General features: G+C 44.0%; 2 protein-coding genes and 1 pseudogene across 7 annotated transcripts; 2 read left to right on the forward strand and 1 right to left on the reverse strand.

Annotated features, from left to right (window-relative positions):
* Positions 1–1,088: 1,088 nt before the first annotated feature.
* On the forward strand, positions 1,089–5,210 carry LOC123110071 (uncharacterized). Of its 6 annotated transcripts, XR_006453142.1 has the most exons (7): positions 1,089–1,580; positions 2,027–2,138; positions 2,224–2,289; positions 2,373–2,492; positions 2,581–2,994; positions 3,074–3,583; positions 4,783–5,210. XR_006453142.1 is itself a non-coding variant. In XM_044530500.1 (6 exons), the coding sequence occupies exons 1-6, from the start codon at positions 1,377–1,379 to the stop codon at positions 3,382–3,384; spliced, it is 1,227 nt and encodes a 408-aa protein (XP_044386435.1). In that variant the 5' UTR covers positions 1,089–1,376; the 3' UTR covers positions 3,385–5,210. The 6 variants fall into 6 exon arrangements, 5 of the variants coding, with proteins under 5 accessions (XP_044386435.1, XP_044386438.1, XP_044386437.1 ...); XM_044530500.1 differs by having other exon boundaries at positions 3,074–5,210; XM_044530503.1 differs by having other exon boundaries at positions 2,596–2,994; positions 3,074–5,210.
* Positions 3,774–5,771, reverse strand: LOC123110073 (putative nuclease HARBI1). Its single transcript, XM_044530505.1, has 3 exons — positions 5,361–5,771; positions 4,773–5,232; positions 3,774–4,668 (listed from the first exon to the last, which is right to left on the reverse strand). Exons 1-3 carry the CDS (start codon positions 5,396–5,398, stop codon positions 3,967–3,969), a joined length of 1,200 nt encoding a protein of 399 aa, XP_044386440.1. The 5' UTR covers positions 5,399–5,771; the 3' UTR covers positions 3,774–3,966.
* A 779-nt stretch (positions 5,772–6,550) lies between these two features.
* Positions 6,551–14,768, forward strand: part of LOC123114530 (putative receptor-like protein kinase At4g00960) — a 15,509-nt pseudogene continuing 7,291 nt past the window's right edge.

The following is a 14,768-nucleotide window of genomic DNA, read 5'->3' on the forward strand; positions in this document are numbered from 1 at the left end:
TTTGTATACATTGTCTGGAAATTTTCCTTCGGTGTACAAGCAGAACCCAAGTGAATTTCATATGGTCTCACAGTTTGAATATTGTTTACATAAAACAGAAACTAGAAAAAAATTGTGCTTGTTTCTGCAGAAGAAAAAAATTGTATTATAAGCACACACAAAAATTGATTACACATATGTCGATTGTATTGAATTTCATGCTAAATTAAAATAAAAATGATTTTGAATTTTTTAGATGATCCACGCATCTCTAGAACAAAGACATCAGCACATCATTTATTACAAAATCACAATCGCAAAAAGAGAAAATAATACTCGTGTAACCAAAATTAGTTTAGAGAATAGTTACGATGTATTGAGTGGATTTCAGTGACCGGAGCAGCTTCCACGGATTAGAAACCCATTCAAATCCTGTCCCATTTATACATGACAAGGATGTGTTTAAATGGGCATAGCCACCGATTAGGAACGGGGACAAGCCCATCTCCTGCAGCAACGGCTTCTCGATCTGCTCCTCTCCCCCTTTTTTTGGTCAAAATGGTTGAAACATCCTTTGCTTTAGTTGGAAGGTAGCGAGGCAACTCACCAGCTGGCGTGAGGTGGCAACGGGGGATGGAGCGCGGCGACAACTTTCTCGGGGGTGATGCACCCTCCCTTTCGAGTGGTTGCGCCAATGCCATCCACGGCCGTATCTAGCGTCTCGGAGGGAGGTGTTCAAACGACGGTTGCGACAATGGTTTGGTGGCGGAGGTTACATGTCAGTGGGGTGATGGTGAGAGGGAGATGTGGTCGGCGGCAGTGGTTGGTTCTCTGTTCTTGTTAGCAGTTGCGGGGAGGGGTGCTCCTGCTGATGCCCTCTTGTGTCGTGTCAGCGGTTCGGAGCTCAAGGTGAGTGACGATGTCTGTTGGGGGCTTATTTTGGACCCGGTGAGCATGCTTACCCTAGTCTTGCAGGGGGAGGTGAGGCCTCGCACTCATGTGCTTGCTGGACATGACGTCCAACATTGCGGTATCGAGGTCCGGGATGCGCGGCTTCGGCCGAGGCCTACTGCCGATTTTGTTGGCAGCGATGATGGTGACGCTAAGGCCTCCTTTGGTTTATAGGATTTTTATAGGAATTTTGTAGGATAGGATATTTGTAGGAAATAATCCTTTGGAGGCCTTTGGTTCACAGGAATGCCATCCTATTCCTGTACAGGATTTCTTCCTTTCCTTCACGTTTTGCAGGAACAGAAAAAAGAGGTCCAACCTAATGGAAAACTTCCTGGCGCGAACGACGCGCGCGGCGGCAACTGTTCCCTCCCTTTTTTTCGCTCGGCCGCTTCACTCACCTGTGCACAAATAGAGAGAGGGAGGGGAAAAGAAGCAAAATCGACATGTCCAGCCGCCCCTCCTCTCCTCACACAGAGCGGCGCAGCTCCAACCTTGAAGATCAACCGGCAGGGAGGACGGCGGCAGACGGCCGCGCGACGCGACCACATCCAGGCGGCGGGCAGGAACCACCGGCAAGCTGGAGCATCTACCGTCGACCAGCTAGCCACCAAGCCCCAGCGGCATCCATCTGCCGCAAGTCTCTTCAGGTACGATTCTATCTTTCCCTCTCTATTGATTTTCAGATCTGGTGCTAATTAATGGAGAAATAGCCCTGTCCATCTTGCCGGTGTGAGATGCCCCTAGAAATCCCCCGTATCATGAGTCTTTAGTCCAGCCCAATCCCAAGATTTTTTAGGAAAGGGCCCAACAAAAATTAGACGCACAGTCCTAATCTAATTGCTCAGTTTGCTAGCTTTTAGAGTCCTAATCTAATAGCACAGATGTATAGCTGGTGCCGTCCATCACGGGAGCAGTTCTTGTGTTCCCTACTTGTACTCTTGTAACTCTGACCAGGCAATACAATTGATTGTGGCTTGACTCATCTCTCAGCTCTCACTAGTCCCATTATATGTCTTATTAAAACGTAATTTCTTTTATTACATAACAGTACATATTTTACTATCTCACTAGTCCCACTAATAATACGATTCAGTTTCTTCAGATGGATGATCAAGGCAGGATGATAGACTTTGGTATTCAAGGCCATGAGTTCAGTCAAAGGACTACAATACCTTGTCCAAATATTGGTCACCATCAGGACAATGGTACAATTTCTCTTATTCTTATTCAATTTAATATGGTAAAATTTAATCATGGAAACACAATTGCATAATGTTCAATATATTCAAGGACTTGATGACCTGGAGTTTACTCAAGGAGCTACAGGACACCAAACAAATATTGGTCAGGACAATGGTATTGATTCTCTTATTCTTGGTTAAGTTAATTTGGTGAAATTAATACGGAAGCACAATAGCATAATATTTTGTGTATTTCAGGACTTGATGACTTGGAGTTCAGTCAAAGGATCATAGGACGCCGTCCTAATTTTGGTACGCTGCAGCGTTGTGATGACCTCGACTTTGACCAAAGGAGTGCAAGGCAGCATGAGGATAGTGGTACAAAATCTCTTAATCTCAGTCTTGTTAATGTGGTGAATTACTGAAATTTAATCATGGAAGCACAATTGCATATTATGTAATATAGCTCTTTGCTTTGCAGTTTCAAAGTCCAAGAAGAGTCTTCCTAGAGCCAAGTGGAGTCACCAAATGAAGCTATATCTTATTCAACAGCTGAAAGATTTTAATGTCCCAGGTTATAGAACTCAGAATGCATGGAGTAAAGAGGCATGGAATAAGATTGTGGATAACATAAACAAAAAGTTTGGCTTGTCACTAGATGTTAAAAAAGTGAAACAAAAGGAACAGGATCTGAAGAAAGACTTCCGCACTGTGAAAGAGTTGGCAGCTGAGAGTGGCTTTGGTTGGGACCGTATCGGAATGAAAGTTGTTGCCCCAGATGTTGTTTGGGAATCATTTGCGGAGCGTCGTAACACGGATGCACTCATATGGAGAGACAAACACTTTCCATATTATGATGATTTATTTGCATTGTATGAAGGTAAGCTATAACATTGTATGGAGAGACAAACACTTTCTGTGTTGTAAGCATGTTCTCACTAGTTTTTAATTATCTCCAGGACGGTATGCTGAAGGAAGGAATAGGCGTGGCATGGACTATTATGCAGATAGGGATAAAGAACCATCACAAACCAAATTTGCAGAATCACAAGGGACCAATGATTATGATGGATCACCCTCACCTAATATAAATGCTGCTGATTTTCCTATTGAAGAAGAAGGTGAGAAAGACACTTCTGATTTTCCCCAGCAGCAATGCCCATCAAGGCGCTCCACACAAATGAATTCTCAGTTTGTGAAAACACCGGAATGTGTGGAGCAAGACCCACAAAGAGGCAGAAAAATAGTGATTTTCAAGAGAAGTACTTGAAGCTCAAGAAAGAAGAAATTGAACGGTTTGCAGCTATTGAGGAGAAGAAGCTTGAGGATCCCTATAGCATCAGTAGGTGTGTCACAACACTTGAACGTCTACCTGGTCTACAAATGGCTGATATGGTGATGGCTGCTGATATCTTCAAAAGCAAGGAGAATAGAGAGCTTTTCCTATCGTTTTCTACGGATGAACCAAGGTTAGCCTGGCTCAAAAGGCAGATTGGGCATATCTAAACATATTACTTGCAGGCTGCTAGGTAGTATTTTGTCATAGCACTTAAGATGTGTGGAGTCTTTTGTTGGACGCAAACAAAGTGTGTGGCTAGCTAGGTTGTATTTTGGTAGAATTACTTGAAGTAGAAAGCTGAACTAGGGAGTAGAAGTACGTGGCTGGGTAATATTTTGGTAGAACTACTTGCTGCAGAAAATGAAAGAGCAAGCATGTAGTAGTTGCAGAAAACGAACATGGCATCTAGTACTTTGCTTTAATGAATATTACAATTTCGACATGCCATAATCTTGGTTTGCAGTACATTTTTTTGCCATACATTTGTTTGCGGTACACGTTACAATGCATATATCAAGCTCTTCTTGCAATATAGTCCTCCCACAGTTTATCTGCTATATAATCCCGTAGGTGGTTTCCTGCTTCTCTTGTGTTATTGAATGCTCCAACATCACTAGTGTAGTTTTCATCTCCCGTGGGCACGTCCACAATTAGATGTGGGTCAATATTTGGAGTGTCATTGTTGAGCCATGAGACATCTCCATCATGAAGCCGAATGAAATTATGTAGGACACAACATGCCATTGATATGTCAACTTGTTTGCCGAGGGAATAGTGTGTAGCAACTTTCAGAACTGGAAATCTCTTTTTCACTATGCCAATAATTCTCCCTATATGATTCCGTAATTGTGCATGGCGAAGGTTGAATAGTTCTCTACGATTCCGCGGCCTTTGACGTACTTGTGCTTGTTCTTGCAAATGGTATCTAGTTCCACGGTATGGGGCAAGAAACTGTGGTGTGTTTGCATAGCCCGCATCTACAAGATAATATTTACCATGAGGTACCTGAAATCCATGGTTAAGTGCATCTTGGAGAACCCTTGCATCCGAGGCTGATCCTTCCCAGCCAGGATGCACATGCACAAACCTCAAATCAAAGTCACATGCAACCATAACATTTTGTGTGATTGTTTGCTTTCTGTTTCGATATGGCTCTTGTTCATGTGGTGAGATAGTCATTGGAATATGTGTACCATCAATAGCACCAATGCAATCCTGTATTCATATTATATCATGAGATATTATTTTGAATAAAACTTCAAACAACCATATTACATTTACCAATACAAAGTCAGAAATATATGAAAATGTATGCTTACATTGAAGTAGGGATGGAAATGTGATCTCCTCAAGACTGGATGTGGTCGAAGAGAAGGTGGGCGTATATAGATGCTTGCAAGCTTTGTAATTGCCTCTAGTACATCTCCAAAGTGTCGACTGATGGTTTGCCCACTGTGCTGGAACCTATCCTGCAAGGTTTCATTACTAGCATTTTTTGCAACTGCATATAAAAATATGGCAACCTTTTCTTCCAAGGAGACTATTGTAGAATCTTCAAGTATTTCATTCTCACGCAGCTTCTCAACTAGAGCATGAAAGATGTAAGCCTCCATTCTGAAATGCCTTCTGCATAAGCTTTCATGCCCATTTAAGATTTCCTGGACATAAGCAGCTCCTGTAAGACTAGATGTATGCATTGGTTTTTTCTCCCTTCCTTCTTCCATGGTAGGGAAGACAAATAACATGAATTCATCCTCCATCTGTGACCTCCTGTGATAGCTTGGATCCATTGAAATGTGTGTAAATCAGCAAGAAATGCTGAAAATATTTGTATGTTCTATCAGTGAGATGTGGATCAGCAAAGAAAATATGGAGCTAAATCATATTGTCAATGCATATGTACTAACCTGTTGTTTATGTTATCCTGGTTGTTGTTGACGACCATGCTAGAAGCTGCTGGAGGGGTTCCTTCTTTGGTTAGCTAACCATAAACTGAAGATGAGATTTGTGTGTATTCAGAAGATGAGATGTGTGTGTTTTGATCTCCACAACAAGATGATATATAGGGAGAGAAAGCTAGTACAGCCATGTAACGGCTAGTTGCTTGAGAGCAACTAACGGCTAGTTGCTTTAAATTAAAATATTATTTCTTTATGTTTCCTATGTGTGTTCCTATCCTGTGAACCAAAGGGCATTTAATTTCCTATTCCTATGATCTGAGCAGCCATAGGATTGGAAATGCATACACCTCATTTCCTATACTTTTCCTATTCCTATAAAATTCCCATCCTTTGAACCAAAGGAGGCCTAAGTTTTAACGTTGGCTGCTTGTGTAACTCGTTTCTGGATCTGCTTCTGTTGTTCCATGTTCATTCTCATGAGCGTCAGATGCTATCTGTTGTAGTCCCTGTGATGTATCTCAATCTTGTTTATGGTGCTAAACGTTGTAGCCGTTGTGTTGCATGCATCTTAATTTATTTATGAAAATGAAAATCGTTCAGGCCGGCTTTTGGTCCCCGTAGCAGCGTCAAATTAAAAAACATACTGAAATGATTGGACCGAGTCACTCCGAACCAAAGACAGGGCTGATCAAGTTCCTATTCAAAGATAAGGCTGATCAGCTTTTTTTTGAGGGGTAGATAAGGCTGATCAGCTGCCCTCGGCGGCGTTGAAAGGTTTCGGGCCGACATAGCAAGTGGCCCGATGTTTAAATTATGTGCAAGTTGCAACGGGCCACGATCGATGCCAATGTCGACAGACATGGATTGGAATCTTTCTTGTCATCAAGGCCAACTAGGCTCTCCTGTAATTACTAATGATTTTACTGTTAAGCTGGAAGTCAGAAGACGCCTTGCTACACCTTGCCGCTGCTGCTAAGGCCGGCCGGGACCGGGACGGAGCAGCCGACGCCGAGGCAGGTGGTGGTGCTGACGGGCCGCAGCGCGGAGGCTGGCATCGGCGGCGCCACCATCAATTCCCCGGAAGAAGTTGGCCACCAACGGCAAGGGGTTCATTTGCAGATTCTCTCTTCCTCTTCCTCCGGGTAAGTTCAGCTGTGGCTGTTTTTAATTTGCTTCCTAGTCGCTGCTTCCGGAATTATTAGCCGCTCAAACAGATGGTACCTATCACTCTATTTTAGTGCTACATACATCCATTTGAGCAATGACTAATTCCGGACAGAGGAAGTAGTTTCCTCTACTTCTAGTCTGCCAGGGATTTCATGATGAAAGTATTTGCCCGTTTAGAAATAGTTTACCTAGTTCTTCAAGTAATATTTTTATTGTTACCTTTTTTCTGCACTAGCAAAAAGGCCCGTGCATTGCAACGGGAGAATTTTTTTTATCTCATATCTCTAGTTGGGTCAGTTGGACAAGCTGTGTGTGGCCGGTTGGCAGGTTATGAGATCAAACCCTCCCATCGGCAATTTTATTTTTTGCCAGCTCTCTGGACCTGAGCCATAGTGCACTGCCAGATGGGCTTCCTTCGTTGGGCCAAAACAGGTGGCAAGTAACGAAACAAAATAGCGTAGGTGAAATAACTGAAGCGGGACCGAACGGAGCGGGACGAAACCAAGAATATCACCTCCCTTTAATAGTAGGTATAGATATAGATATAGATATAGATACAGATATGTATTATATAGTACAAAAAGATTGGTAGTTCTACACGCGAAAGCTTGTAGGTAAATCCAACCGGATGATGAAAGGTTTCCTGACAAGTTAATTGGTGAAGATTGTTTTATTCCAATTATTTAGTGGGCCAGCAAACACTCCAAATAGTACTTCCATCGCGATACTTTTTTTGAGGGATATCCATGAGGATGTTGTTAGTATTTGAGTGACCATGACTGTAGTTGGCGAAAATTAAATTTAAAATACATATTGTCCTAATATAGATTCTCCAGAAAAGGAAAAAAAAACAACATCCAATATGCAATACTTGTCAGATAAAATGTCCTCGTCCGATCCACAATATATCAAATTGTTTGTTACAAGCAATCACAGAGGAGTTTTCAGAGAAGATGAAAATTGGTCCTGGTGGCTATGGGGATGTTTACATGGTAGGAATGGTCAATTATTTATGTTTGTTATACTAACTAATCGTATTATATTTTTTGTAATTATCATATGGTCAATATGAACAGGGAGAGCTTAATGGGGACGAAATTGCTGTCAAGAAGCTTTTTCCCGTCCAAGGAGTTAATGACGAGTCATTTGATAATGAATTCCGTAACCTTAAGAAGGTTCGGCATAAAAATGTCATACGGATGATTGGTTACTGCTATGAGATATTACACAGAGATGTTGAATATGAAGGTGAGTTAGTTTGGTCTCAAGTAATAAACAGAGCTCTCTGCTTTGAGTATATGAAGCAATGTCGAGGATATCGCTTATCGTTATCGTGTCGGTCAGCTAGGGATTAGAGATTAATCGGAAATCGGCCGATTAACCGATTTTATTGGTCGACTATTAATTGGATATTTTTTTTGCAAATCTTAGGTTCCCAACACTAAAATACACTATATTCAACACTAAAACAATATTTTACAGAAGTGTTACCTTGATTTCTAGCCTTTTATTCCTTGTAAAATGACAAACAAAATAGGGCAATAGTACATATTCCGTAACAAGGTCCACAAAACATAAATAAACATAGTTTTTGCCAACATAGTGCGATGAATAGGTCTAATATATCGGTAGATTCCTGATAAATCGTTTGTCAGAATGATAAATCGGTCCAAAAGATAAACGGCAAAGATAAGGCATAATCTTATCGGTCACCCCCCGATTAGCGATAAATCGAAAGATTAATGGGTGAATCGGAAGTTTGCTTGAACAGTGATATGAAGGGAGGAAGCCTTGCCAAGCATATTTCTGGTATGATGGTACTCTACCTCAATTCTGCTATGCTACCATCTACCTTGCAATGAAGGTATCATTTTGCCATGTTATGTGTATGACATAAGACATTTTTTTCCTTCTACAGCTGATTCGTGCATCCATAATTGGCCGGCGACATACAATATAATTAAGGGGACTTGTGAGGGCCTGCACCACCTTCATAAAGGAGAAGAAAAGAAGAGATTTTTCATCTAGACTTAAAGCCGGATAATGTATTGCTGGATGACAAATTGGTTCCCAAAATAGGAGATTTTGGTTTGTCCAGGCTCTTTGGGAGTTCATATACCCACCAAATAAGCACTATGAAAGGAACAATGTAAGTCGGTACACGGCTCATGTGTAGATAATCCCAGTTTGGTTTACAAATCTTATTGTATAAGGTTTTATAGATCTTTTAGGAGTATTTAACAAATAACTACCACATTCCGTCCAACCCTAATAAAAACAACCACTCTAAAAATTTAGCTAAAACCTAGCACTTTTGGACTAATCTTTCGCAAAAAACTACCACTTCGAGTTAAGTACCGTTTCGAGCATTCAACCCAATTATGACAGGCGGGGCCCACCCATCAGGTTTATAAAAGTCAAGTCCGTTAACTTTGACCGTCAACATGTGTGGCCCACATGTTAGTTCGTCTTCTTCCTCTAAATTTCTCTGAGTGGCATAAAAAGCTTTCACGACCTAGGTGACACCCCTGTTGATATCCTTGGCCTTCCACCCGTTCCGGTGTCCCAGTGCCTCACGCGTTTTGCATCAGGCTAGGGACTTTCCTCTTTGGCACCGACGAGGTGGAAGAGCGACATGAGTGCCTCGCGTGGCTAGATGGGCACCTGAACCGCAGCGTCATGTTCCTGTGAAGCAAGCGAACCACTCGGCGGAGCAGTTCATGAACTCTAAGGAGGGCAGGCAGCTCCGAGCTCAGGCAGTGCCGCACTAGAAGGCCGCGGCCGTGGCCTAGAGCGACAGCGGGTGGACATGTCCACTCGTCGACCCTGCTGTTTCCTGTCCACTGATCGAGCTCTGCTGGAGGGCGATCGCCCGCGGGCCCGCTCAGGTTCCCCTGGAGCACCAGCAGCAGGTCGCCCTTGGACGACCCCCAGCCGTCGCCGCGCTGTGACGAGGATGGCCAAGGCCAGGAGAGTACCATGGCGGGGCCGGGACCGGCATTGTCCATAGGGTTTTTAGGGTTTAGGATTTTGGGTTTTGGGTTGAGAGAGAGAGAGAGAGAGAGAGAGTCGCAATAGGGGAGATTCATTTGTGGTATTTGAGAAAATGTCCAAGAGAGAAAAATGAAGTGGATGGAGGAAAGAGACGGCTGACATGTGGGGTTGTACTATCATAATGGTCAAACATAAATGCCAGCCATAACAGGTGAGCCTGGTGCGAGCCCATCCTATCATAATCCTGCTTAAAACGGTTGAATCGATCACTTTTGTGACATGGTAGTTTTTTGGAAAAAGATTAGTCAAAAATGGTAGATGTTTGCTAATTTTTGTAGAGTTTTAGTTCTTTGTTAGGGTTGGATGGAATGTGATAGGTTTTTTTTTGTTAAATACTCCCTCCATTTCTTTTTACTCCGCAAAAAAAATTGTTTGACGTCAAACTACGCAAAATTTTACCATATTTATATCGAAAAATATGAACATCTACAATACAAAAACTATATAGTATGAAAATACATTTCATGATGCATGTGATAATATTGAGTTCATATTCTGAGTGTTGATATTTTTTAATATAAAGTTAGTCATACTTTATAAAGCTTGACTTTGACCAAATTTTATATGCAAACTAAAAAGAAATAGAAGGAGAACTCATCTTTTAGTGACCATACACTAGTAGAAAAGGGGGCAATGGTCCAGGCCGGTCTAGCCCATTAGTCCCGGTTCAATCCAGAACCGGGACCAATGGGGGCATTGGACCCGGTTCTTGAGCCCCGGGGGCCGGCCGGGCCACGTGGGCCATTGGTCCTGCTTCGTCTGGACCTTTTGGTCCCGGTTGGAGGGACGAACCGGGACCAATGGGCCTCGCTCCTGGCCCACCACCATTGGTCCCGGTTGGTGGCACGAACCGGGACCAAAGGCAAACCTTTAGTCCCGGTTCGTGCTGTCAACCGGGACCAATGGTGGTGCCTATATATACCCCCTGCTCGCGAGCAGACCACTCCCAGTGCTCTGTTTTTCGTGGCCGGCGAGGGGAGAGCTTCGTGGTGCTCTAGCTCACCTCCTATGCACACGAGGTGTTCGATGGAATGCCCGAGCCACACTACTTAAGCTTTCTCGTCTCCAAGCTCGACCTCCAAGCTCCATTTTCCTCAATATTTGTCTAGGTTTAGCGGTCCATCACGTCCCGTCCCAGTCTTCACCGCCGTCGATCGCCCGCGCCGATCTCATCGCCGGCACCATCGTGGTGAGCCTCTTGTTCTTATCTTCTTTCTGAAAGGAAAAATATTCTTACTTGTATGTTTAGATAGATAGTTGTATTATATTCTTACTTTTATTATTGCATCTTATATAGTGCGATGGTTTTGGTATCCACCCCCGTCGGCCCTCGTCCTGTCTATGATTCGGATGTGGTATATATTATCTTTTCATAACTATTGGTTCATTTATTGTTTATGACAATTATGCCGACCAACGTGACATAGATTTTATTTATCTAGGAGGTTGTTGAACCGGAAATTCCAACCGACCCTATTGTCGAGAGGTTAAATTTAGTTGAAGAAGAAAACAATTTCTTGAAGGAAAAAAATAGAAAAATTGAGGAGGAGAAGATGATATTGGAGTTGCATGTTGCGGATGTCGTCGATGATCACAAGATCAAGATGGATGCAATGCGCTTGAAGATTAGAAAGATTAGAAAATATGCCATTCATACCGAGGCTTGGTATCATTATGCCGTTGGATCAGTTGTTACATTGGTTGCGATTATGATCGCATTTGTTTTCGCATTGAAATATTTTACATAGTTTCAGTGTATGGTTTAATTAATTTAGATGCTCTGCAGAGCTTTATGTTGTTAGATGAGAACTATGTATGTACTTTGTTTTAATGTGATATGATGAACTTCTATTAATTTGGTCACTTCATTATATAATGCACGCAGATGAACCGGCAATGAATGTACGATTCAAGACACACCTCCGAGTACATTAAGGGCGTGCATGATTTTCTCGAAGTGGCTGAGGCAAACAAGCAGAATGGTTTTATGTGTTGTCCATGCCCTATATGTGGGAATACGAAGTCTTACTCTGACCGGAAAATCCTCCACACCCACCTGCTTTACAAGGGTTTCATGCCACACTATAATGTTTGGACGAGGCACGGAGAAATAGGGGTTATGATGGAAGACGGCGAAGAAGAAGAGTACGATGACAACTATGTGCCCCCTGAATACGGTGATGCTCCTGAAGATCAAGAGGAACCAGACGATGTGCACGATGATGCTGCAACGAGCGAAGCAGCTAAAGATCAAGAGGAACCAAACGATGCGCCCGATGATGATGATCTCCGCCGGGTCATTGTCGATGCAAGGACGCAATGCGAAAGTCAAAAGGAGAAGCTGAAGTTCGATCGCATGCTAGAGGACCACAAAAAAGGGTTGTACCCTAATTGCGAAGATGGCAACACAAAGCTCGGTACCGTACTGGAATTGCTGCAGTGGAAGGCAGAGAATGCTGTGCCTGACAAAGGATTTGAGAAGCTACTTAAAATATTGAAGAAGAAGCTTCCAAAGGATAACGAATTGCCCGACAGTACATACGCAGCAAAGAAGGTCGTATGCCCTCTAGGATTGGAGGTGCAGAAGATACATGCATGCCCTAATGTCTGCATCCTCTACCACGGTGCGTACAAGGATCTGAACGCATGCTCGGTATGCGGTGCATTACGGTATAAGATCAAACGAGATGACCCTGGTGATGTTGACGGCGAGCCCCTCAGGAAGAGGGTTCCTGCGAAGGTGATGTGGTATGCTCCTATAATACCACGGTTGAAACGTCTATTCAGAAACGGAGAGCATGCCAAGTTGATGCGATGGCACAGTGAGGACAGTAAGAAAGACGGGAAGTTGAGAGCACCCGCTGACGGGTCACAGTGGAGAAAAATCGAGAGAAAGTACTGGGATGAGTTTGCAAGTGACCCAAGGAACGTATGGTTTGCTTTAAGCGCGGATGGCATTAATCCTTTCGGGGAGCAGAGCAGCAATCACAGCACCTGGCCCGTGACTCTATGTATGTATAACCTTCCTCCTTGGATGTGCATGAAGCGGAAGTTAATTATGATGCCAGTTCTCATCCAAGGCCCTAAGCAACCCGGCAACAACATTGATGTGTACCTAAGGCCATTAGTTGAAGAACTTTTACAGCTGTGGAATGGAAACGGTGTACGTACGTGGGATGAGCACAAACAGGAGGAATTTAACCTAAAGGCGTTGCTGTTCGTGACCATCAACGACTGGCCCGCTCTCAGTAACCTTTCAATACAGACAAACAAGGGATACCACGCATGGACGCACTGTTTACTTGACACTGATAGTATATACCTGGGAAGCTGCAGGAAGAATGTGTACCTGGGCCATCGTCGATTTCTTTCGACCAACCATCAATGTCGAAAGAAAGGCAATCATTTCAAAGGCGAGGCAGATCACCGGAAGAAGCCCGCCATGCGTACCGGTGATCACGTACTTGCTATGGTCAATGATTTACACGTAATCTTTGGAAAGGGTCCCGGCGGACTAGCTGTTCCGAGTGACGCTGGGGGACACGCACTCATGTAGAAGAAGAAATCTATATTTTGGGACCTACCCTACTGGAAAGACCTAGAGGTACGCTCTTCGATCGACGTGATGCACGTGACGAAGAACCTTTGCGTGAACCTGCTAGGCTTCTTGGGCGTGTATGGGAAGACAAAAGATACAGCTGAGGCACGGGAGGACTTGCAACGTTTGCACGAAAAAGACGGCATGCCTCCAAAGCAGTATGAAGGTCCTGCTAGCTATGCTCTTACCAAAGAAGAGAAGGAAATCTTCTTTGAATGCCTGCTTAGTATGAGGGTCCCGACTGGCTTCTCGTCGAATATAAAAGGAATAATAAATATGGCAGAGAAAAAGTTTCAGAACCTAAAGTCTCATGACTACCACGTGATTATGACGCAACTGCTTCCGGTTGTATTGAGGGGGCTTCTACCGGAAAACGTCCGATTAGCCATTGTGAAGCTATGTGCATTCCTCAATGCAGTCTCTCAGAAGATGATCGATCCAGAAATCATACCAAGGCTAAGGAGTGATGTGGTGCAATGTCTTGTCAGTTTCGAGCTGGTGTTCCCACCATCCTTCTTCAATATCATGACGCACGTCCTAGTTCATCTAGTTGACGAGATTGTCATTCTGGGCCCGTATTTCTACACAATATGTACCCCTTTGAGAGGTTCATGGGAGTCCTAAAGAAATATGTCCGTAACCGCGCTAGGCCAGAAGGAAGCATCTCCATGGGCCATCAAACAGAGGATGTCATCGGGTTTTGTGTTGACTTCATTCCTGGCCTTAAGAAGATAGGTCTCCCTAAATCGCGGTATGAGGGGAGACTGACTGGAAAAGGCACGCTTGGAAGGGACTCAATAATATGCAGGGACAGATATTCTTGGTCTCAAGCACACTACACAGTTCTATAGAACTCTACTTTGGTGACCCCGTATGTCGATGAACACAAGAATAGTCTGCGCTCCAAACACCCGGAGCAGTGCGACGACTGGATTACATGTGAACACATCAGGACTTTCAGCAGTTGGTTGGAAGCACGTATCAGAGGTGACAACACTGTTTGTGATGAGCTGTACTTGTTATCCAGGGGACCATCTTTGACTGTATTGATTTGGAAAGGATACGAGATAAATGGGAATACATTTTACACGATTGACCAAGATCAAAAGAGCATCAACCAAAATAGCGGTGTCCGCTTTGATGCAACAACCGAGAGGGGAAAGGACACATATTATGGTTACATAGTGGACATATGGGAAATTGACTATGGACATGATTTTAAGGTCCCTTTGTTTAAGTGCAAATGGGTCAATCTGTCAGGAGGCGGGGTACAGATAGACCCACAGTACGGAATGTCGAAAAGAGGCCTTTGGTCCCGGTTGGGCTGCCGAAAAGAGGCCTTTGGTCCCGATTGGTGGCACCAACCGGGACTAAAGGGGGCATTAGTCCCGGTTTGACCAACCAACCGGGACCAATGCTCCTTATATATAAGTAGCACTTCGCAGTTTTGCAGAGTTCATCGCCACCAGTTGCCCCCCGACGACGCCGAGCACATCGACGCCGCCAGGCTGCCCCGACGCCACCCGCCGCTGTCGCCGTCGCCCGCGCCCGTCATCGTCGGCGGCCTCCCCGAGCCCGCGCCCGCTGTCGTCGCT

The sequence above is a fragment of the Triticum aestivum genome, chromosome 5B (genome assembly GCF_018294505.1).
Source record: "Triticum aestivum cultivar Chinese Spring chromosome 5B, IWGSC CS RefSeq v2.1, whole genome shotgun sequence".
NCBI lineage: Eukaryota > Viridiplantae > Streptophyta > Magnoliopsida > Poales > Poaceae > Triticum > Triticum aestivum.

Coding starts and splice junctions, on each gene's coding strand:
- LOC123110071 (XM_044530500.1), top strand. CDS start 1,377: ATGTCCAGCCGCCCCTCCTCTCCTCACACAGAGCGGCGCAGCTCCAAC. Junction 1,581..2,026: donor TCTGCCGCAAGTCTCTTCAG/GTACGATTCTAT, acceptor AATACGATTCAG/TTTCTTCAGATGGATGATCA. Junction 2,995..3,073: donor TTTATTTGCATTGTATGAAG/GTAAGCTATAAC, acceptor AATTATCTCCAG/GACGGTATGCTGAAGGAAGG.
- LOC123110073 (XM_044530505.1), bottom strand. CDS start 5,398: ATGGTCGTCAACAACAACCAGGATAACATAAACAACAG. Junction 5,233..5,360: donor CAGGATAACATAAACAACAG/GTTAGTACATAT, acceptor AATGGATCCAAG/CTATCACAGGAGGTCACAGA. Junction 4,669..4,772: donor ATTTCCATCCCTACTTCAAT/GTAAGCATACAT, acceptor ATATGAATACAG/GATTGCATTGGTGCTATTGA.